The sequence below is a fragment of the Actinia tenebrosa genome, unplaced genomic scaffold (genome assembly GCF_029948245.1).
Source record: "Actinia tenebrosa isolate PJP-AT-01 unplaced genomic scaffold, QUT_ActTen_1.0 PGA_scaffold11__36_contigs__length_13525064, whole genome shotgun sequence".
Lineage (NCBI taxonomy): Eukaryota > Metazoa > Cnidaria > Anthozoa > Actiniaria > Actiniidae > Actinia > Actinia tenebrosa.
In genome coordinates, this window is record NW_028292571.1 from 4,985,625 (window position 1) to 5,010,678 (window position 25,054).

Below are 25,054 nucleotides of genomic sequence, written 5' to 3' on the forward strand. Positions count from 1 at the left end.
TATTCAAACGTTTACTTACCGTTCCAATCTTGTGACCAGGCTTCAAAACTGGTACGAACTGCTCCGTTAGGGCGTTGGTGTCGTCGTCAACCTGACGTGAAACATGGCAGAATTTAAGTACACGCAAAACGTTTACTGATAGAAAATGCATGACTTTGAAGAGTAATGATACGCTAATTAGAACGGTTTTGACATGAGTATGGTTAGAAGAAGGACACATTTCTGTGTAGTCGTATGATTTTCCGTACCATATCGTACCGTAGCCGTAACTATGCACTGTGATAGATCAACTGCCGGAAGACAATAAGAAGCCATTTCAATGTTACAGCCTGTCTTACCGTACACGTGCTGTAAGTCAGTGCTGTAAGAAAGTACTGTATGTTTCCCATTCATACGATAAACATTCTTATGGGAAGCAATTTCAATGCTACGGCATGTTCTACCGCGTACTGTAAGTCAGAACTGTATGTTTCCCACTCATACGAGAACCTTTCCTTTGGGAAGCCATTTCAATGTTACAGCATGACGACCGTGCACGTGGTGTAAGTCAGTACCGTACCATGCGAAAACAGCTCTTGTAAAAGGGTAGTCGTTCTTGCTTAAATAATTTTCAATTTCTCTTGCAGATAATACTGTAATAACAGAATCATTGTATACTAACCTTGAGTTGAGAACGTATTTCCTGGCTAGTGACTGGCATGTAGGGATGAACGAGAACAGAGAGGAGGAATGAAAGGTTAGTTGCTACGCCAATAACAGTACCAGCACGATGCCTGGAAAAGAATAAATCAAATTGCTTGTCATGAACGAATAAACGGCACAGAAAAATCTTTACAACCAATCCAATCTCGTTCTCAGAGCCCTTATTTCTCACTGCTTGTGCTCGACAAAATTAAGGTTTTGGGAGCGAGATCAACAATATAATTTGTCACTCAAGAAAAAGGTTTACGCATTCGTGTATTTCAACAAGAACAACGTACGGACTCTCGGCTTAATCTGAGTAAAAATAAACCTTAAAAAGCATTTGTTATTAAACAACTCTCAAACGTCATTATTTTCGAGCAAAACTGACTTGTAACTTTAAAGAAATCATATTATTATTTCAAAGCGTTTGTGATGGTCGACATCTGGATATATTGTATATTATGTTAAGACTGGGTCGCCTTGAAATACAAATGCACTTTGAACCCAGGTTAAAGCCAGGTTTTGGCCGCTGGGGGTTTGGTACTCTCGCTCTTCCTTCCCCCACCCCCTCCCCCTATGAGAATTTCGATTTCTTCTTTAACATGTACTGTCCGTTTGCTTTTGGTTTTTGATTCGGCTTCTAGTACAGGTGGATGCCCCTTGAACGCAGAACCCCCTCTTTATGACGTGGATCCACCCTGGCTCCTAAAGCCGGTAACGCCAACAAGATTAAGATCAATAAGATTGTAAAATATCAGTCTAATCATGGTACTGTGACAATGTGTTGCGACCACAGCACTATTCACGATATGAAGTCGATAATTATTTTGGTCAACCAATTTGAAAGGGTTAGTTCATCATCGTTCATTAGGGTAATACGGAATACGGGGATGGGGTCGGTTGCCTGAACACAGCACGGAGTCCAAAGATAATACATTTTTATCAGTCGCACGGCGCGAGTTAATCGATTATTTAATCAGAACACCGAGGGAGGATACTGTCATTAAAGTGTTTAAAAGCGTAGTTGATTTTTTCAATGATATAATATATCATCCACGAGTCACCACCTGCGGATTGAAGACGTCAAACGAAAACTTCTGCCAAACTTGCTTAGCTAAGTTCAGGTCTTTAATTGAGTTTCTTCTCATTTGGTAATTACATTTTGGTATTAGCCTCGGTAAAGAGCAAACCATTTGCAAAAGTCATCTGTCGACTGATGTAAAGAACGTGCATGTTGAATAACACCGATGTTTTGACTAATCCCACGGAGTAGTTTTAATGGTATCTGTTAATGGCTGACTTTTTAAACGAGGCTGTGCAAATGAGAAGGTGGTCTATTAAAACAGCGGTATACATCGAATGCTAGATTGGTGTATTGCCCTAATAAACTGTGATGGTATATGGAAACAATCTGTTGTATTAAAGCTAAGACAAATGGTTTTGGGAGGGGACCAAAACAGCATCAGCACAAAGGAAAATATATACAAAACAATACATACTTTAGAACTAAGAAAAGCAATAATAGCAACCAAATGCCATATATCTTATGTATAGGAATATATCTATATAGGATAAAAACCGCTTCAAAGCAAGATATATCAGAGCTATCAATTCAGCTGCAGAGTAAAATTAGTCCAAATTCTTATTGTTCTTCACCATTCTGTCCCCCTTATAAACAAGCTGTGTAAAATAGTGAAATAGGGCAATTCCAAGAGGACCGAAATATAAGCAGATTTTCTTCATCTAGTATTGAATAGCGACAAGGTGACCGTGGTTCGCTCCATTAAAATGAAGTTTTCATGCATTCATTTTCATTTGTTCACCTCAAAAAAGACAATCATTCTTATCATCATACATCTAATTATCTTGCCTGTGATTGGTCGAGAACATTCAGCCAATCCCTGATAGCGTGTGAACTTGACATAATAAATTTATTACCTGAAGTTTTTCTACATGATGCTTACCTTTCAGCCTCGCTGCCTTTGATCAGTACCCAGGGCTTGTTGCCCTGCACGTATTGATTGCCATATTTAGAAATGTTTAGGAGTACCTTTAGGCCCTCTCGAAGCCTAATAAAGAATAATACGACACCCATTATATACAGCTATTTCAAAAAAGGTTGGTGAAGCTTAGGCACACATTATACACTTATTTCAATAAAGTTAGTCACCAAAAAACCTAGAAAGCTGAGATCACTGAGGATCATGGGAAACTTTTAACATCAAAATAGTAAAGTTTTTGGTACAATTTGCAGCTTGAGGAGGCTCAGAAGTAGTGAGACTGCAACTGGCAAAAGATCTAAAATCCATCAACAAAATGTAGCTACCCATAATCCTTGCTGGTCTCAGCTTTGTAGCTTTTCAGGTGACTAACTTTATTGAAATAAGTGTATACAGCTATTTCAAAAAAGGTTGGTGAAGCTTGGTGAAGCCCTGGGCCTGGTTGTATGAAGCCTGGATAGCGCTATCCCAAGGATAAATCTTATCCAGTGGATAAATTTATTGGATAACAGCATCGACTTATCCACTGGATAAGGATTTATCCGTCGGATAGCGCTATCCAGGCTTCGTACAACCAGGCCCTAAAATACACTCTGCGAGTTCAATCAGTGAAAGGTCACATCTGGAATTTAATCAAGCTTTATCTGCACGTTTTTTCGGTATATTTTCTTCTTTGTTGACGTTATTTATATTTGAATAGCCTGGCAAACAACATGAAACAACACCGCTTCGTTAACCTTTTTTGAAATAGTTGGATTCATATGGGAAGCATGATGAAATTCAAAAAAAAGTAGAAGAGGGACAATAAAAATAGAATAGAAAAGAAAGAAAAAGAAAGAAAAAGAAAAGAGAAGAAAAAAAAAAAAAAAAAAAAAAAAAAAAAAAAAGGCAGAGAAAGCAATGAAGTAATTTTTAAAAGGTTTTCGAACCACTCTTTTTTTGAACCACCCCTTTATATAGGAGTTTAACTTCATAGCTTGTTTCCTTGTTGACGGATAGACAGACAGACCATTGTATTACCTTATTTTTTCCATGTTTTCAACGTAAGTCTTGAGCTCACGATTGATCAGAGCGACAAAGTTCTTGTCCTCGTCATTGAGGGTCATTTCTGGTACTACCCCATTGAAGTTGTTATTCAAAAACATCAAGGCTCTGGAAAAAGTAAAGTTTAAATATTTTATTTCCTCGGACGTAAGTACAGAATCTCTACATGGACAACAGTACCAGTTGGAGTGGTCGATACCCTAAAACAACCTATAGTCTGATCTAAGTTAGGGTTCGGCTAACTCACAAATCGAACCCTGAAACAACCTCTGGGCTGGTCAAAGTCAGGGCATGGCTAACTCACAGATCGAACCCTGAAACAACCTTTGGGCTGATCCAAGTCAGGGCATGGCTAACTCACAGATCGAACCCTGAAACAACCTCTGGGCTGATCCAAGTCAAGGCATGGCTAACTCACAAATTAAACCCTAAAGTAACCTCTGGGCTGATCCAAGTCAAGGCATGGCTAACTCACAAATTAAACCCTAAAGTAACCTCTGGGCTGATCCAAGTCAAGGCATGGCTAACTCACAGATCGAACCCTTAAACAACCTCTGGGCTGATCAAAGTCACGGCATGGCTAACTCACAAATTAAACCCTAAAGTAACCTCTGGGCTGATCCAAGTCAAGGCATGGCTAACTCACAGATCGAACCCTGAAACAACCTCTGGGCTGATCCAAGTCAAGGCATGGCTAACTCACAAATTAAACCCTAAAGTAACCTCTGGGCTGATCCAAGTCAGGGCATGGCTAACCCGGAAACAACCTGTGGGCTGATCTAAGTCAGGGCATGGCTAACTCACAAATCAAACCCTAAAGTAACCTCTGGGCTGATCCAAGTCAGGGCATGGCTAACTCACAAATCAAACCCTAAAGTAACCTCTGGGCTGATCCAAGTCAGGGCATGGCTAACTCACAAATCAAACCCGGAAACAACCTCTGGGCTGATCTAAGTCAGGGCATGGCTAACTCACAAATCGAACCCTAAAGTAACCTCTGGGCTGATCCAAGTCAGGGCATGGCTAACTCACAAATCGAACCCTAAAGTAACCTCTGGGCTGATCTAAGTCAGGGAAGCATGGCTAACTCACTGATTGAATTGTAGTTTTTTTTTTGGTGAATAACTTTGCGAACTAAAATATTTTCCAGGAACATATTGCATAAGACATGACTTAGTTCGTCTTAGGACGTTTTTGTTACTAACCTGTTGATAAAGTTGCCAAGATTGTTCAGAAGTTCAGAATTGTTTTTCAGGACAAAGTCTGACCAACTGAAGGCACTGTCCTGAAAACAAAAAGAAAGAAAGAAAGACGAGGATTAAAAAGGCACAGTCCTTTCGAACATCTCTATATCACACACACCTCTATAGAGCGCAAGCAATATAACCATGAAACTTTAGAAATACTAAATAGCACAATTTCTTGCAAATTCCATTGTTTTTGATTGTTTAAATAGCACTATTTTGTACTATTTAGTAATTAGTGTTTCATGGATTAATTGTTTGCACTCTATTATGGACACCTCTATATTACGGACACCTCTATATTACGGACACCTATATTACGGACATCTCTATATTACGGACACCTCTATATACTGGACACCTCTATATACTGGACACTTCTATATCACGGACACCTCTATATTACGGACATCTCCACATCACGGACACCTCCATATCACGTACACCTCTATATTACGGACACCTCCATATCACGGACATCTCCATATCACGGACACCTCTATATTATGGACACCTCTATATTACGGACACCTCTATATAACGGACATCTCTATATTACGGACACGTGGTCTGAAATGAGAAAACATTACGCCAGAGGTAAAAATGTCTATTGCGGGTGTGGAAATGCAAAAGTTCCAATGTTAAATTTTTTACCTGCCCTTCAGGTCTGATGTACAGCAGGTAGAAGCGCCAGATGTCTGCTGGGATACCAGAGTCTTCTGCATCGTCCCCGAACACACCAACACCTCGGCTTTTAGAAAACTTGTCATCCTCATAATTCAGATATTCTAAACGGAATACATGGAACAAGACGCTAGATTTAAGCAAATTTAGATAAATCGTTGGATATGAAGGGTGGAAAGATGGATGGGATGGGATGGGATGGATAGATGGATGGACGGATGGATAGGATAAGATGAGGCTGCAATAAAAGAGGATGGTCTGATGTCATGAATGGACGAATGAAAGCTGCCTTCAATACCTGTAGCATTAATGCTGTCCAGTAAAGTATAATTGTCATCAGCACCAAGCAAAGTACAGGGAAAGACCACAGTATGGAAAGGTACATTATCCTTGGCCATGAACTGGTATGAAGCCACCTGAAGAACGAAATCATGCAGAAATATAGCAACAAGTTAGCAGGTAAGTCAGAGCAGTAGAATGTTCTAAATATTCGGCGATTTTACAAGAGAATAGCCTCTTTTTAGCCACTCTTGGGAGTGTAAATATCTTAACATGTTCATCATAAAAGAGCAATTATTCTCAAGGGAATGTTATGTGATTTGAAATGGTAAATTTGCATACGAAGCTAAAAACGTCTTTTATTATGGATTGTCTAGCACTTACATGTTGAGGATTTTTCCACCATTTCTCCCATTGTTCAGTGTAGTTGGCTGTGATGGACAAGTATCTGCGGATCAAGAAGGAAGACCTTTAGAAAACGAACCATAATATGCCCTTGAGAGACAGGTTAATGATTCAATGTGGAAAAAAGGAGATGGCTGGAGATAATAAGGAAAGAGGAGAGGAGAGGAGAGGAGAGGAGATCTACTCACCCAATAGGTGCATCAAACCAGACATAAAACACCTTATCAGTGTACCCCTCAAGGGGAACAGGTGTGCCCCATTTAAGATCTCTGGTGATACAACGTGGTTTGAGACCCTCTTGGATCCAGCTTCGAGTGATTTGACGAGCGTTTGATGACCAGCAACCTGAGTTAAGATTTGGATTAGTTTTCTTAGCAAAGCTATTGTCATATACAGTAAAATGCCTTTATTTCAACCCAGAACAGAATAGCCTTGTCATTGTTACCTTCGTTTGAAGACTTTTCAACCCAAGCTTTCAAGGTGGGTTCAAGCTTTTAAGAAAGAAAGTGAATGACATGTTAGTTATTAGGTGTTTTATGCCTTGGTAAATTATTACAGCAGTCAAATACCATCTAGACCCCACTCACCACTATGAGTTTCAGTAAAGAAGCTTTGCACCATCACGTGATGACAGACATGACAAGAGGTCTCATTCCCCTGGGAAACAGAACTTTTTCTCATGTAAATCAGATTAGACCAGATTCAATTGTTCCTGCCTCCTGTCATGGCTGCCATCACGTGATGGTGCAAAGCATCTATAGCTCCTCAGTGGATAGAGCGTCTGACAAGAAAAACAAAACATCACGGGTCTGAATCCCGAACTTTTTTTTTCGAGAAAAATTAGCTTGATGAAAGCATAATTTACATGTCCAATTATATTTTGTTTAAAGCCAAGAGAAAAATGCTTGAAGTTTAGCACATCTCTGGTCTTTTCGTTTATATATTTTTTCCTTTTCCTCATTCTTTTTAGGTTGTCGTAAAGTAGAACATGAACTTACCTCAGCTAGATCTAAAAACAAGTGTTTGCTGGAATTCGCTTCAGGTTTTCCACCACAAACTTTGCATTTAGGATTCTGTAAAATAATGGAATTATTTATTTTTTTCCTTTTTTTATTTATTTATAGGCTTTCATCATGCTTGACTTACAAAGGAGAACAAAAAATACAACAACAACAACAAAACAATAAATATAAAAGCTAACGTTTGAGCGTGATGAGGGGCAGGCAAACGGACTCAAGGTCCTGGTGAGGTAGGCCCCACACACTCACACACTTACAATAACATAATTACTAGACGACAATGATACATTAAATTGCTCATAGCTAACGGCAGTAAATTGGAATGGTGAGTGAATAACGGTAAAGAGTGATTAAACCTGAAAGCACGATACTTTTTTTTTGAATCACAAGTATGAGTACTATTTGTAGACTCTGTAGGTGCCTTGTTTTCACACAACTACCTTAGTTGCCTCACTGACACCAGTTAAAGAAGAGCTGCAAATCTGTTGCTTATGCAGGTGTGTGTCTGTTCCAAATAGACCACTTTAGCTTGGACATAAAAAGCTCCCACTTCAGACCAAATGTTATTCTCTTCAGAATGAGATTCTTTCTTTCAGACATTCATGCATGTGTCTTCTCATGCACAACCGTTATACAAAGAAACTATACTTTTGGGAATGACATGTGGTCTGGAATCCTTACTAGTTTAAGCAACATCTTACTGACCTTTAATTCAATTGCATTGATCAGTTTCCCACAGGAGTCACATTGATCACCACGTGCATCCTACACCATAAACAGTAGAGGTAAGACAATAATAAAGACAAACAGTAGGTTTATGAACTGAACTAGAGCAGAGTTTAAGTGTACCAGAACTGTCAACTTCTAAATACCAATTCGATCATGGAACCAGGGCCACAGCTGGACTACTTCAACGATGCAGTTACCATCTTGAATTGCATGGCATTATGGGTTGCTAAAGATGCTAAAATGATGACCCAACAATATTTGAGAAATTTCCTCAGTTGTGGGATTATCGATTTTTTAAGATTGTATCTTGTCAAGATTGTCTTTTGTGAACCCTAAATGTCAAAAGAGGACATTATTGTAACTTGCACCCCTGGACAACCCACAATGCCTTGTGATCTAAGATGGCCACCTCTTCGTCAAAGTAGTTCACCGTAAAACAAGGAGGTTTTAAAAAATCCATAATGAACATACAAATCCTGAACCATATCATACAGTAGTAGATATGACAAAAATAATTAATAATTATCATAACATGGTAATTTTAAAAAAACATCAAAAGCAAAACTGAATGAAGAAATGGTTTTACCGGGTAATTGCAAAATGGACAAGTGCCTTCTACGAAGCGATCAGCTAGAAACCTGAAATTATTTAAAACACACACATAGGTATTAGTTGGTTACTGCTATTCGGTTTGATGAGACTTATTTGACAAGGATGTGAAGTATGCACATTGGACATAACTGGGATGGACAGTGAACATAAGAACTGTCAAGACCTTTGGTGTCTCTGCTGTTTGAGTTACAGTGCACGAGATTCTGTTCATCCAATCAAAAAAAAAACTGCATTTAAATTTTATCGATACCCTTAAACAACCTCTGAGAACATACCTTTTACAGTCCAAGCACTGTAGCTGTTTAATAGAATCTTCTACGATATTACCTCTCTCGTGAAGTCTCCAGAAAATGTCCTGTGAAATTCTGCAGCAGAGAATACATTGTCAGTATTTTAAAATGCTTCTCAATAGCACATGTGGAATCAAACCAATTTGCAAAAAAATAGGGTTTTGGTGGACACCAATCAAAGCATTTTTAAAATACTAGATGCATATTTTATTGATACCCCAAAACAACCTATGGGCTGGTTAAAGTCAGGGTACGGCTAACTCACAGATCGAACCCTGAAACAACCACTGGGCTAATGAAGTTAGGGCACAGCTAACTCACAGATTTGGAATTAAGCATATCAATTGGGTATTGCGGAGGGAGGAAAACCAGAGAACTCAGAGAAAAAATATTCTACTAACATTTGAAGCTGAGGCCAGAAAGAGGTGAGAGCTACACAAACCTTGATTCCCAAGGATATTGAAAACCGCAATAACGTATTTTATATTTCTGCTGAGCTTACTTGGTTTGTTGTTCAGTGCAAGTGCGACCAAAGAAATCGAAGTCAATATTAAACCATGAATAGACATCAGAATGGATCTTGAAGTACTTGTCACATATCTCTTGAGGTGTTATCCCTTCCTCCAGGGCCTGATGGAAATTAAGTTTACGGAGCATATATAAGTCATAGCCAAAAACAAGAAATAAAGAAATAGTACAGTTGCTGCATGTTTTATTGAGAATAGCCTCATTCCTATAGAAAACTGGCATGTGACGTGAAAGAAGCTCAACTTGGAAAACAAAACAAGAGAAATTTCTTTCTACTGACAAAATGATAAACAGTTGCTTTGCCCTCCAAATTGAGCTCCGTTCTGACGTGCTGCAAGAGGTCTATTTTTGGGAATTTTCTTTTTTCGTCAAAACTTATACTTTACCTTTGTCTCTGTGGCTGTTCCATACTCATCTGTGCCACAAATGTAAAGGGTATTGTAACCACGAAGCCTGCAATATCTGAAAAACAAAATCATTCCATCTTTTTACATTGCCACATTCTCTTCAATAGGTTTTCTGCTACAATTCTGGTTGGGGAGGGGGAGGGGGAGGGGGAGGGGAATCACTGGATGACAAGAGCTTGCTAGCCAACCCATTATCTTAAATCCTTATAATATATTTAATTTTATATTTAATGTCATTTTTCCTATAGTCAACATTATGAACTCACTGAAACTCTGCATTCTTACTAATATCAACTGAAGGAGCTTTTTTTTCAATTCCAGTGTTCATTTTCATACAGCCCTTGATTTAAAGGGTGTAGGGACATTGCTAATGCAAGTCGACCATTCTGAGTCTGTCACTATACCTGGCAAAGACATCAGCACTGAGGACACAACCAATGATATTCCCAAGATGAGGTACATTGTTGACGTATGGTAAAGCACTGGTAATGAGATAGTTCTTCTCTCCTTCAATGGGCAATCTGATATGAAATATTTATTATTATTTATTATTATATCTATTGTCTGTTATGGAAATCTACTATTTATTTATTTTATTTATTTACATTCATGTTTTAACAGGGAGCTTCTTCACTTATGAATGTGATTTTCAAGGTTCTGATAAATAAGATATTTATTTTTACAATAATATTGAATGATTGATTTGACCTCAGAATTGAAGGCCAATCTCACTCACACTGGATTGCTGAGTTTCCTAGCTTTAGGCATTTTAGAATCACTTTGAGTCCAAGCATCAAAAGCATTATTGATCTCATCAGCAGATGCTTGTATTTTCGCAATGGTGATCCCTCCATTCTGCAAGTAAATAGAAGTTTTGAAGTAAGATTAAATGACTTGCATTTATCTACTGACAGGAAGAACACTAAATTTAGTAGGATACTAAATTATACATAAAGAAGAGATGACAAACTATAATTTGTGGCTTTTGAATTCTTTTTTATTATGCTCTATTATTACTTTTAGATGGTTTGCTACAGTTTTCAGTTTCTAGCTTCCACAGAAAATGTTGCAGACACTGTAAAAGTTTTTTGAAGGACAGAAGATCCTTCTCCAAGCCTTAGTCTCTCTCTCCCTTCAATTGTTCTACAGTTAGCAATGCCACTTGAAGACTAGGATATGAATATTAAATTAATTATGTATTTTATTATTAGCCAACAGGTGTTAATCAACATTTGGCTGACTGTCTTTTGATGCGTCTTGGCTGGGCATGAAGTATATTTTTACCAGATACTGCTATTTTCATAAACATGCGAACTCTGTTGCTGCTAGCTGCATGCTGGAATTTGGTTTTTTGCTGCCACCAGTCAAAAATATGAAAGGTCAGTTTTAGGTTAGATTGATTAGTTTTGATTGATGGCAATGAAAAACCAAATTCCAGTGTGCAGCTGGCAGACAGCCAGGAGGCAGCATGGTCGAGTGGTCATAGCGTCGGTCTTGCAATTAGGTGGTGCTGGGTTCGAGTCCCGCTGTGGCCACTAGCTGAGACTGTATTTGTTCTGATTCCTGATTAGTTCAGATTCAGTTTCTTGACCATGCTTGTAAATAGCCAACTGGTTTGCCTCCTTGCCAGTTGGGATTCTTAACACGCTTCATGTTCATTTAATCTTTCATTTCAGTTTGTTAATCTTAGGAGGGCCATAATGGAAACTACTGGGTCACCAGTAATGTATGTCACCCTCATTAAATTAAGTCATTTTATTTTATTTTTTTTTATAGCAAGGATAAGATACAATAGCAGCAAGTTAAAAAAGATTTTACATACCTCCTCAGTTGGTTCATTCTTTGAAGCTGAAAGGCAGATTTCGGTACAGTGTTGATGTAAAACAACATGATGACCAGTAGAATACTGGCGGCTATTGGTTGTTCCGAGGTTGAGGAAAAACTGGGTTGAGTTGGCATTGTGATGCATTGTGGGGCTGTTTTAGGGGACATTTCACAGATGGGGTCTATTTTGTCCGTAAGATAGTTCTACAATGCACTGTAATACCATGAATTCGACCCGGCTTTTTCCTTGACCTCGAAATGGCTAATTAGCCAGGTTTCAATTTAGGGTATCAATAACGTGGCAGTAGAGTGTCAGTATGCTGTTGGCCCATACCCTATGACACCAATTTTGGGATTGTGTTCAGTGCTATTACTGATCAAGGCAAGAGGTCAGTTACACATAGTGTATCGCTTCAAGGATGTGTCCATCATACCGTCCCATAACCCACAAGGAGTTACAAGGCTGGTATTAAAACTCGGTCTTTTATGTCATCATTCCAATTGCCATGGAAACTAAATCACTAAATCACTTTTACTTGCACATGTAGTGTGCTGTATTATGCATCAATTAAGAGTGTATTAGTGTTGATGAACACATTTATTTCCGTGATGTATATGTCAATAATCATTCATAGTGATCTATGTATCTATTAATTATTAGCCCATCATTGACCATCATTGCTGAAAAAGGTTATAGTTACTGTAGTATCACAACTGAAACATTCAGGAGCTAAAGTTGCTGTACTGCATGCATAATTCCCAGTCATTGATGACAACTCTTTACTATAATATATTACTTTTTCATTAGACAAGTGTATTAGCTGTTCTCACTGACCTTTTTCCTTGGATTCTTTACTAGTCTGAGCCAGATAATAATCCTGAAAAAACAGCGCCAGACCTTAGTGTAAGTATAGTGATAAAAGGGTAAATCTTAAACTGTGAAAAGATGAAAAAACAAGACTTGTCTTTTGTCTTGTTCTCAGTATATAAACACTCCTTTCTATCACCTCTTTCTCTTTTACTCTAATGAAGGACTAGCGTCCGAAACGTCAGTTTTTTCATCTTTTCACGGCATAAAATTTACCCATTTATCATTATTGTTTCATTAGAAACACCGACGCAGCTCACACTAGTTTTTAGCTAGTTATCTCTTCTTAGTGTAAGTATAGTAAAGAGATATTCATGGTATAGAGCAGAATTATTGACAAGACCAACCAGCTGTAATCAAGCCTTACTGTACTGTCAATGCACTGCTTACTTTAAATGCTGCAGGTCCTCTTTCTCCCATTGCTTCTTGTGCACCATTTTTAAAAGCCTCTTGAGAGATGATATTTGAGTGCCATTTTCTTAGACTTTCAAACTCAGAACCTATGATTTATAATGAAATTGGGAATTTTCAATATTTTATACTGTAAACGATGGAAATATTAGAACATTTTCCATTTTGAAAAAGAATTTATAAAATAATTGAGATAATACGTGCGCTAGGCATGTTTGATGAGTGTATCAAAACATGCTATTGTCATTTTAGCGCGCGTGAGTATTGCAACTGTCAGATTTTAATCTATCGCGCGCGCTCATTGGTCAGTTTGAATAAGACGGCACGTAGGGAGAATTCACTTATACTTTGCTTTTTTTTGATCTTTTGTTTGTTATTTTATGAAACAAATCAAAAACAGTTTTCCGTGTTTGATACTCTGATCAAAACACTTGGTATGTTGGGAGAACACTCAAGAAGCTGGAAACCACTCCGCTACGCATCGTGGTTTCCTACGCTCCTCTGGTGTTCTCTCAAAATCTCCCGTGTTTTGATCAGAGTATCAAACACGGAAAACTGTTTTTGATCTGGTAAATTAAAAATACCTATCAATTCTGGTTGCTGTGATGTAAGAGGAAAGAGGGAGCCCCACACCACAACATCGGCAAGCCCAATAGTTTCCTAAAGCAAATTTATATTACAAATGAGATAAAACAAATGAATAAAATGAAGGAATAAATAATGGGATTAAGCAGATGCATCTCTATAGAAATTAGATAAGAATGAATGGAAAGGAATGAACGAATGAAAAAATAAACAAACAAACAAACGAATGAGCGAATGATGGTATTTAGCAGAGGCATCTCTATGGTCTGAATAACTGGGGATTTAGAATTTGGTTTTTGCAGAGAGAGGAAACCCAAAAAAACACTCAAATTACAGGAATGAATGAACAAGCAACTTCTACTCACATCCACATGGAAGCTTGCAAATATCTTTCGGTACGGCCCTCCCATTCAGTCAATAAGTACATATTATTAAGACTTGAGACTTGAGTTTATTATCTTACCCCTGATAGGTTTTTCTGCTTCTTTAGACTTTCATCTATCTTCTTAAGGAGTTCAGGCAAGGACTGTTTCTGATCGCTACTTGTTGCTGATTTATGAGCAATGGACAAAATTTGTGACTCTACTGCAGGCTGAAATGATAAATAGTCACTTAAAGATCAACATAGATTTACGACTGTGTTTGGTCACTGTGCCTGACCATAAAAACTTTCTTTTTGCAAGTTCTAAAGAGTTTTCACTTCCTGTTTGTAAAGTCCGTTCAGCCACATACAAGTCCACTTCCTACAATATAGATACTGGCTTTCTCTCTTGTGTTCTAGCTGTCAACTCCTGTTCGCTCTACTACTGCAGATAGCTTGTGAGCAAATTTCTATTTCTTAAATAAATTTACCTGTAAATACAAGCTTTCCCATTCTATCCACTGATCGACAGCTGCCTGTTTTTCAACATCCTGTGCTGCAGCTTGAGTTTGGCTTGATTTGAAAACATATCTAGGTTCACACAATAATTATTAAAGATTTAGAATTGCAGATACATGTATATTGGTGCATTATTTTTTTAGTTTGGAATCTTACTTCAACAAGGTTTATTATTATTATTAGCTCTAGTTACAAGGGAATCATGAGATGGGTGGGTTTTTATAGAACATAGCTAGAATTATATGAGGTGTACGAGACTGTTTGACACAAATTGAGAAGCTCTAATAACACCACAAGTGGAAAATTTATTTACCTGCATATAGCATTGGGACTGAAGAGGTAGTTTCCATCCTCCACTTCAAGAGCAGGAAGCTAAAAGATATACACAATAATAATCATAATTTTTATTTTCATTTATGACTGCATGGGAGAAGAAAATATCATCAACTATCAAAATCAGTCCCATGCACACTTTCCTTTTACGCAATTAATAAGCACCAAGGGTTTTCAATAAAATTTTTGGCAGGCAGTTGAATTAAAATAGGTGGTAAACCGGAAATCACTGGAGCATGTAATCGAGGCATACTTGTCACCAGTCTCACTCTTCACGTCATAGTTTCGATTGCGTTGCAGTTTTCGTAGTACAGCAACAAAGATTGGGTTAAAATTTATTTTAACAAACTTTAAAGAACTTTCATCAAAATTTACAATTACATTGAGAAGTGGCTAAGTACAGTAGGCAGCTGAATTAGCAAGAGTAGACGGCAGAATCTGCCGGTTGCTGGCTTCTATTGAAAACCCTGAGCACCAATTGTCTTATTATTCTAGACAATAGAACATAGACAATTCAAATTTGAATAAGAAAAGAAATCTGCAAAGCATTTTGGTACTTGCAGTAAAATGATGCCATTGTGCAAACATCCTAGCATATATACCATAAATTATAACATATTATACAATTCCTCCAACTCACCTTGCTGGTAGATCCTGAAAATTTGAATCCTGGTTGATCTGGTTTGAGAAATCAAAATATTCTATGTATCAATATTATGTGTTTATGATAATTAATATATACAAGAAACAATTCTGTGCAAAAACACAAACTATTCTTGGAGTGCAATCAAATGACTAAAAACCCCTTGAGTTATAAATATTACAGAGAAGGTAATGAGGAATGCTTTCTTATCATCAACCAACTTTGCAGCTGGGACATAACACCCCAAGAATAGCCTTGCTGGTTAAACAGGATTTGATAGGCCACCACTTTGAGCTATGAATATACACCAAAAAGTATAGTATTTAGATCTTTATAAGTCAGGCTCTCCCCTCATATAAAACTCTAGCTGTTGTTACACTGTTGTAACTAAGAAAGAGGAAGATATGCTAGACGAATATTATTATATTTTATATGTTATACTATTAATATACATGAATTATCATCATCATTATACTAATACTGTACTCCCAAAACCATCCCTCCCATCCCTAATACACAAATATATATAATATATATATATATATTGATTGTAGATAGATCAAATACAAGACATTACAAGCTGTTACTCCGAGTTTCACGCATACATGATCATCAGTATTCAGACAGACTTTAATCACATTAAAGTCTGTCTGATGATCGCATAAGCGTGAAACTCGGAGTAACAGCTAAAGTGAAGTCTTGTATTTGATCTATCTACAAACTATCAAGCTCTGCAACTTATTGCATCGAGCACTCTAATGACAGTATTGAGTCAAGCATCCAGATTTATATATAAATATATATATAAATATTCAATTTATCATTAAATATTTTTATTAATTTTATTATATATTAATATACTGATTATATATTAATTATATATATATATAATTGTGGCATTTATGGGATATATATACTTATATATATGTCCCCATTTTTCTTTTGTCTTGCCTGGATTAGTATTTACGGTTGATCGTTACACTACAACAATGACTGATTAAATATTATGTTTATATACGTCCGTGCACCCCGGAAGAAGGAAATAATTATTTTATCATGGAATATGGGGTTGCCTTTGTTCAAGATCAGTAAATAGAACAGTTGCATGACCTTTTTTTGTTCTACTCTCATGGAGCAATTAAATTTGGCTCTTGAAACCTCAATGATTTGGGGTTTTGACGCACTGTCAGCTATTCATCTGAAGCTGATTAGAATCGCATTTTAGTTTCGTTAACTCTCTTTATATTCGTTATGAGTTGATCGATCTGTTGTTACATCTGAAGTTTTTACTTCAATCAATTATTGTCTACAGCAAAGATTTAAGATGGCGCATTGCTTTATATTAATTTAGTATCAATTTTCATCAAATGTCATCAATTGTTATCAATCATCGATTATAACGGCCTATACTCATCTCAAAAGTCACAACGTGAATCCACTGCAAGGCCAAAACATCCAGTGTAAGAAAAATAATAGAAGCTATGGAAATCCAAAAATCGCCTAACGTCATGAACAGCTGCATCGGTAGAGTCATCTCTATTTGATTGGTTGGATTATTGTCACGCCCTTACCTTAGTACTTCAAGCGGGTACAATGAACCTTTTCTCATCATGACTCGATTTACATATCAAGTCATAACAATGCCAATCGTTAATTGACACCCATCCCTAACCTGCAAAGCGTCTAACTACAAATCTAAATGTTTATGCCTGAAGAAGTTTCACTTTTCTTTACATTAATACCCCAGGCATGTCCACTCACTTTCCGTCATAGATAGATAGATATCTATATATACATATAATATCGATATATATATATTATCGATAGTTCTGTAAAATATTAACTTGAACGACCTTCTAAAATATTAACTAGAACGATCTTTCATAAACAAAAATGATCAAAGCTAGATTTTTCATTCGCGTCTTGTGTGTTGACAATTTTTTGGCTTAATTGTCAGATCCCACCATTGCTCAACATCGATCTCAAAAAATATTCCAAATTTACTTTATGCATGAAAAAAATAATTTAAAGCTTTAGTTTAAGATAAATACCATTGAAAGAAAATATGTTCGTACCTCCTTGATTCAAGTAAAGCACGTCCAAAGCGACTCCAGACAAATTCTTAGCAGCGAAAATCCGAAGCAAATTTGGATTTCCTTTATCAGTATATAGCTTCATGTCACTACTGATGTTATAGCTGTATCCTCGATAACTTGAAAATCTAAAGAAAACCTTGTTTAAGCGCCGTAAATTACCAAATAAAATACCTGTTGACCTCCCAAACATCTGATGCAATCTAGTCCGAAAGAGAAAGAGGAAGTGAAATATATCGTGAAAGCTGCTGGGTAATATAATCCGCTGACATTGCAGGCTCACATGCAGCTGATTGCCAATGATCTAACTCAAAAAGTGACTTTCATTTTTATTTTCATCTTTAAATCAAATATATAGTCACATTCTCACCAAAAATATTGTTTATGAGAACGAATATCTTTAGTAAAAAGAGAAAGAAAGAGGAAGTGAAATAGATCGTGAAGGCTGCTGGGTAATATAATCCGCTGACATTGCGGGCTCAATGCAGCTTCAAAAAGTAACTTCATGTTTAAACCAAATATTCTGACCACAAATATCGTTTATGAGAACGAATATATTTAGTAAATAATGTCAAACTCAGAGAAACTAGCTTTTGCAATTCTGGATTATCTATTAGACTTCTAGCTATTCCCAAACATCTGATGCAATCTAGTCGCAAAAAGAAAGAGGAAGTGAAATAGATCGTGAAAGCTAATGGTTAATATAATCCGCTGACATTGCGTGCTCACATGCAGCTGATTGCCAAGAATCTAACTCAAAATGTGACTTTTTTTTTTATTTTCATTTTTAAACCAAGTATATAGTCACATTCTCACCAAACTGAATATCGTTTATGACAACGAATATCCTTGGTAAATATTGTCAAACTCAGAGAAACTAGCTTTTGCAATTCTCGGGATCATCTATCAGGGACTTGAACAGTGGAACTTTGACTGGACACACGGCAGACTTTAATACAAGGTACGTAAAATAAAGAGTTGCTCACAGAAAACTTTATTAAAAGCTTTTTACTCGGGCTACCTGTGGTAAGCCGAGTCCGGGTTTCGGTTTTCTATCTATCTATCAGTCTATCTATCGACGCTGTCGAAAGTGTGTAAGCCTGCGCTGCTCGGCGGTCTGCGGTCTGCTCTGCAGTCTGATGAGAGAGACTACACAGGTAGCCCAAGCTTGGTTTCTGTGGTGTCACGTTATAAGAAAATGTTTGGGGATTCATCAAAAATTTCAATAAAATCATTGAAACGTGAAATAAAGTCTCGACACTTTACCCGATCATTGAGAAATGGTAATTCTTTCGCTCTGTGTGGTTATTTTTTGAATTTAGCCCGTTTTAAGGATTTTTTCTTACTGGTGGGGAAAAAAAATCCTTAAAACGGGCTAAATTCAAAAAATAACCACACAGAGCGAAAGAAGTGCTATTTCTCAATGATCGGGAAAAATTTCGAGGCTTTATTTCACGTTTCAATGATTTTATTGAAGTTTTTGATGAATCCCCATACATATTCTTATAACATGACACCACAGAAACCAAGCTTGGGCTACCTGTGGAGACAACGAGAGAAAATATCCCAAACAACATGAACGCTATATTGCAATCTCTATAGATAAAAATGCGTTTTCAGAATCAAGAAGTCTTGGACTTACATCAATTACAGTGAGGATAAGTTTTTTGTTCATTATTTTGTTTGCAATTTTGATTAGTTTCTTCAACAGTTTATCGTTCGTTCAGCTATCATTATTAAACGAGTGTGTTGATCTTTGCCTTGTGCATGGTTTTGGTTGTACAACATATCATAAATGTGTCAACAAAGACTTTGGTAAATTCTCTGCATTATTACTGCGATATATTCGAAAAAGCTGTACAATTATCTGTATTTGTTCATCCCAATAGAGTCAAATTCATCAAAGGAATGCAGGTCTTCCTTACTCATGCCTGAGCACAAGCCTCGTGTTGTTTCGCGTGATCCAGAACCAAGTAGAGTTCCAGTCAAACAGCTTGCAGGTCTTTTGCACAAAAGCAGTTCAATTTGTTAACATAGAGCGATTCCCGGTACAGGCAATCGATGGAAATCGATCATCGAAAACCCAATCGACGACTCGATAGCAATCGATATAATTAGTTGATTGATATAAATTTGATATCGGATAATCGATGAATATCGATCATCGATTGATCATCGATCAATGTAATATTTTGTTATTAGATTCGGATAGAAGGACACAGATGTTCGTGGCATCGATTGGTCTATATATAATAGTCTACAACCATCTCAAAAGTCACAACGTGAGTCCACTGCAAAGCCAAAACATCCAGTGGAAGATCCTACATGCCAAAAGCCAGAGAGTAAGAAAAATAATAGAAGCTATGAATAGCCGAAAACCGCCCAACATCATGAACAGCTGTATCGGCAGAGTCATCTCCATTTGATTGGTTGGATTATTGGCACGCTTATACCTTAGTACTTCAAGAGAGAACAATCAAACCTTTTCTCATCATAACTTCCATTTCCATATCGAGTCATAACAATGCCAATTGTTAATAGACGCCCATCCCTAACCGGCGAAACTTCTAACTACAAATTAAAACGTTTATGCATGAAGAAGTTTCACTTTTCTTTACATCATTAATACTCCAGGCACATGTCCGCTCATTTCCGTCATATATAATATATATATATATATATATATATATATATATATATATATATACATATATACATATATTATCGATAGTTCTGTAAAATATCAACTTGAACGACCTTGCAAAATATTAACTAGAACGATCTTTCATAAACAAAAATGAACAAAGCTGGATTTTTCATTCGCGTCTTGTGTGTTGACAATTTCTTGGCTTGTCTGATTCCACCATTGCTCATAATCGATCTCAAAAAAAAAATCCCAAACTTACTTTATGCATGAACAAATTGATTTAAAGCTCTATTTTAAAGTAAATACCATTGAAAGAAAATATGTTCGTACCTTCTTGATTCAAGTAAAGCACGTCCAAAGTGACTCCAGACAAATTCTTAGCGGCGAAAATCCGAAGCAGATTCGGATTTCCTTTATCAGTATATAGCTTCATGTCGCTACTGATGTTATAGCTGTATCCTCGATAACTTGAAAATCTAAAGAAAACCTTGTTTAAGCGCCGTAAATTACCAAGTAAAATACCTGTTGACTTCCTAAATATCTGTAGTCGGAAAGAGAAAGAGGAAGTAAAATATATCGTGAAAGCTGCTGGTTAATATAATCCGCTGACATTGCAGGCTCACATGCAGCTGATTGCCAAGGATCTAACTCAAAAAGTGACTTTCATTTTCATTTTCATTTTTAAACCAAATATATAGTCACATTCTGACCACAAATATCGTTTATGAGAACGAATATCTTTAGTAAATAATGTCAAATTCAGAGAAACTAGCTTTTGCAATTCTGGATCGTCTATCAGACTTCCCAAACATTGATGTAATCTAATCGCAAAGACAAAGAGGAAGTGACATAGCTGAAAATGGCCCAACGTCATGAATGGCTGCATCGGCAGAGTAATCTACATTTGTATGGTTGGATTATTGTCACGATTTTACCTTAGTACTTCAAGCGAGAACCTTTTCTCATCATAACTTCCATTTCGATATCGAGTCATATAAACAATGCCAATTGTTAATCGACGCACATCCCTAACCGACGAAACGTCTAACTACAAATTAAAACGTTTATGCCTGAAGAAGTTTCACTTTTCTTTACATCATTACTACCCAAGGCATGTCCACTCACTTTCCGTCATATATGTAATATATATAAGGTAAGGTAAGGTCAACTTTATTCACACACGCTAGCCTAAATCAACAAATGCTGGTTTCCATTGGGGGCGTGCCGCAATAGGAACGATTTAAAAAATATAAAAAAACTTAATGTAAGTATAATATGTTAGATTATTAAAGAAAAACCAATGATAGTTAATGCCAAAGGAATGCTATCTACAATTTCCGTTTAAAGGATGTAAGCGATTTGCAGCTTCGTATTTCCTCTGGTAGTGCATTCCATAGCTTAGCACCACTATAACTAAAACTGTTTTTCAAGAATTTCGTTTTGGGTACAGAAGGAAGAGAAAATTTGTTTGTTGTGTTTCTCAACGGCTGTAGTTACTGCTCGAGGCATGTGAAATCCTTGAAATACATATATTATCGATAGTTCCTGTAAAATATCAACTTGAACGACCTTGTAAAATATTAACTAGAACGACCTTTCATAAACAAAACTGATCAAAGCTGGATTTTTCATTCGCGTCTTGTGTGTTGACAATTTCTTGGCTTGTCTGATTCCACCATTGCTCAACATCGATCTCAAAAAATATCCCACACTTACTTTATGTATAAGAAAAATAATTCAAAGCTTTATTCCAAAGTAAATACCATTGAAAGAAAATATGTTCGTACCTTCTTGATTCAAGTAAAGCACGTCCAGCCTGACTCCAGACAAATTCTTAGCGGCGAAAATCCGAAGCAGATTCGGATTTCCTTTATCAGTATATAGCTTCATGTCACTACTGATGTTATAGCTGTATCCTCGATAACTTGAAAATCTAAAGAAAACCTAGATTAACCGCCGTAAATTACCAAGTAAAATACCTGTTGACTTCCCAAACATCTGCTGCAATCTAGTCGGAAAGAGAAAGAGGAAGTGAAATATATCGTGAAAGCTGCTGGGTAATATAATCCGCTTCCATCGAGGCTCACGTGTCGCTGACTACCAAGGATCTAACTCAAAAAGTCACATCAAAACAATCTATTGCTTAAACGCAAAGGATCATGGTCGTCGGAGGGGGTCAAATCAACGCAAATTCACCGAAAATTGTTCTAAAATCCGTATCAATTCACGAAGAGAAGTAGAATAGCCAGCAAACGCTCCGAATTTTTTTTAGTACATATTAACACATATAATATCTGAAAACCAGGCCATTTTAGATTAAACTGTTTCGCTATGATCAAATTTTGTTGAATTTTCTATTGGATTTGGCGATTCTATCCCCCACATAAACAAGCAGTCATAGTGAAATAGGGCAATTTTATTTTCATTTTTAAACCAAATATATAGTCACATTCTCACCAAAAATATCATTTATGAGAACGAATATCTTTAGTAATTAATGTCAAACTCAGAGAAACTAGCTTTTGCAATTCTGGATCATCTATCAGACTTCCCAAACATCTGATGCAATCTAGTCGGAAAGAGAAAGAGGAAGTGAAATAGATCGTGAAGGCTGCTGGGTTTTGCAATTCTGGATCATCTATCAGACTCTCCCAAACATCTGATGCAATCTGGTCGGGAAGAGAAAGAGGAAATGAAATAGATCGTGAAGGCTGCTGGGTAATATAATCCGCTGACATTGCAGGCTCACATGCAGCTGATTGCCAAGAATCTAACTCAAAAAGTGACTTTTATTTTTATTTTCATTTTTAAACCAAATATATAGTCACATTCTCACCAAACTGAATATCGTTTATGACAACGAATATCCTTGGTAAATATTGTCAAACTCAGAGAAACTAGCTTTTGCAATTCTCGGGATCATCTATCAGGGACTTGAACAGTGGAACTTTGACTGAAGACACGGCAGACTTTAATACAAGGTACGTAAAATAAAGAGTTGCTCACAGAAAACTTTATTAAAAGCTTTTTACTCGGGCTACCTGTGGTAAGCCGAGTCCAGGTTTCGGTTTTCTATCTATCTATCAGTCTATCTATCGACGCTGTCGAAAGTGTGTAAGCCTGCGCTGCTCGGCGGTCTGCGGTCTGCTCTGCAGTCTGATGAGAGAGACAACAGAGAAAATATTCCAAACAACATGGACGCTATATTGGAATGTCTCTAAATAAAAACATGCGTTTCCAGAATCAAGAAGTCTTTGGTAAACTCTCTGCGATACATTCGAAAAAGCTGTACAATTATCTGTATTTTTTCATCCCAATAAAGAGTCATATTTATCAAAGGAATGCACGTCTCGTTATGCTAAATCCCTTACTCATGTTGAGCACAAGCTTCGTGTTGTTTCGCATGATCGAGAACCAAGTAGAGTTCCAGTCACACAGCTTGCAGGTCTTTTGCACAAAAGCAGTTCAATTTGTTAACATAGAGCGATTCCCGGTACAGGCAATCGATGAAAATCGATCATCTAAAACCCAATCGATTACTCGATAGCAATCGATATAATTAGTTGATTGATATCGATTGGTATCGGACAATCGATGACCAATCGATAGGTCACAAGACGGAATGCCAATCGATAAATATAGATCATCGATTGATCATCGATCAATATAATATATTGTTATTAGATTCGGATAGAAGGTCACAGATGTTCGTGGCATCGATAGGTCTATATATAACGGTCTATAACCATCTCAAAAGTCACAATGTGAATCTACTACAAGGCCAAAACATCCAGTGGAAGATCCTACATGCTAACATCAAAAGCCAGAGAGTAAGAAAAATAATAGAAGCTATGAATAGCCGAAAACCGCCCAACGTCATGAACAGCTGTATCGGCAGAGTCATCTCCATTTGATTGGTTGTATTATTGTCACGCTTTTACCTTAGCACATCGAGCGAGAACCTTTTCTCGTCATAACTCCATTTCCATATCGAGTCATATAAACAATGGCAATTGTTAATCGACGCACATCCCTAACCGGCGAAACGTCTAACTACAAATTAAAACGTTTATGTCTGAAGAAGTTTCACTTTTCTTTACATCATTACTACCCAAGGCATGTCCACTCACTTTCCGTCATAGATATATATAAGGTAAGGTAAGTAAGGGCGGATCGAGCCAAAATTTTAGAGGGGGGGGGGGGGGTTATTGGGTTTCTTCCGTCAACACAACGGAAAACAATATAAAAAAGCATCGTTTTGTTTCTGCTAAAGGGGGCTTCAGCCCCCCTTTGCCCCCCTGAATCCGCCCTTACTAAGGTCAACTTTATTTACACACCATAGCCTAAATCAACAAATGCTGGTTTCCATTGGGGGCGTGCCGCAATAGAAACGCTTTAATAAATATAAAAAAACTTAATGTAAGTATAATATATTAGATTATTAAAGAAAAACCAATGATAGTTAATGCCAAAGGAATGCTATCTACAATTTCCGTTTAAAGGATGTAAGCGATTTGCAGCTTCGTATTCCCTCTGGTAGTGCATTCCATAGCTTAGCACCACTATAACTAAAACTGTTTTTCAAGAATTTCGTTTTGGGTACAGAAGGAAGACAAAAGTTGTTTGCTGTGTTTCTCAACGGCTGTAGTTACTGCTCGAGGCATGTGAAATCCTTGAAATACATATATTATCGATAGTTCCTGTAAAATATCAACTTGAACGACCTTGTAAAATATTAACTAGAACGAACTTTCATAAACAAAAATGATCAAAGCTGGATTTTTCATTCGCGTCTAATTGTGTATTGACAATTTTTTGGCTTAATTGTCAGATCCCACCATTGCT

The 25,054-nt window shown here is 37.0% G+C and overlaps 1 protein-coding gene across 5 annotated transcripts in view; it reads right to left on the reverse strand.

Annotated features, from left to right (window-relative positions):
* LOC116307821 (methionine--tRNA ligase, cytoplasmic) overlaps nucleotides 1–25,054 on the reverse strand; it is a 28,933-nt gene that overhangs the window by 1,876 nt on the left and 2,003 nt on the right. For 2 of the 5 annotated variants that reach the window (XM_089027670.1, XM_089027672.1), the window contains exons 2-27: nucleotides 15,467–15,504; nucleotides 14,807–14,865; nucleotides 14,466–14,565; nucleotides 14,077–14,205; nucleotides 13,613–13,688; nucleotides 13,008–13,117; nucleotides 12,585–12,627; nucleotides 11,748–11,773; nucleotides 10,662–10,780; nucleotides 10,330–10,446; nucleotides 9,905–9,980; nucleotides 9,493–9,620; nucleotides 8,976–9,065; nucleotides 8,675–8,726; nucleotides 8,065–8,124; nucleotides 7,339–7,413; nucleotides 6,786–6,831; nucleotides 6,529–6,685; nucleotides 6,320–6,383; nucleotides 5,955–6,072; nucleotides 5,627–5,760; nucleotides 4,934–5,013; nucleotides 3,705–3,836; nucleotides 2,649–2,753; nucleotides 662–773; nucleotides 20–91 (exon numbers count right to left, since the gene is read on the reverse strand). In XM_089027670.1, the coding sequence (XP_088883796.1) occupies nucleotides 20–91; nucleotides 662–773; nucleotides 2,649–2,753; nucleotides 3,705–3,836; nucleotides 4,934–5,013; nucleotides 5,627–5,760; nucleotides 5,955–6,072; nucleotides 6,320–6,383; nucleotides 6,529–6,685; nucleotides 6,786–6,831; nucleotides 7,339–7,413; nucleotides 8,065–8,124; nucleotides 8,675–8,726; nucleotides 8,976–9,065; nucleotides 9,493–9,620; nucleotides 9,905–9,980; nucleotides 10,330–10,446; nucleotides 10,662–10,780; nucleotides 11,748–11,773; nucleotides 12,585–12,627; nucleotides 13,008–13,117; nucleotides 13,613–13,688; nucleotides 14,077–14,205; nucleotides 14,466–14,565; nucleotides 14,807–14,865; nucleotides 15,467–15,504 (2,318 nt within the window). Of the gene's footprint in view, nucleotides 1–19; nucleotides 92–661; nucleotides 774–2,648; nucleotides 2,754–3,704; nucleotides 3,837–4,933; nucleotides 5,014–5,626; nucleotides 5,761–5,954; nucleotides 6,073–6,319; nucleotides 6,384–6,528; nucleotides 6,686–6,785; nucleotides 6,832–7,338; nucleotides 7,414–8,064; nucleotides 8,125–8,674; nucleotides 8,727–8,975; nucleotides 9,066–9,492; nucleotides 9,621–9,904; nucleotides 9,981–10,329; nucleotides 10,447–10,661; nucleotides 10,781–11,747; nucleotides 11,774–12,584; nucleotides 12,628–13,007; nucleotides 13,118–13,612; nucleotides 13,689–14,076; nucleotides 14,206–14,465; nucleotides 14,566–14,806; nucleotides 14,866–15,466; nucleotides 15,505–17,544; nucleotides 17,781–20,539; nucleotides 20,750–21,996; nucleotides 22,272–25,054 lie in introns of those variants that run through there. The other 3 variants (XM_089027671.1, XM_089027673.1, XM_089027669.1) reach the window with 3 other exon arrangements.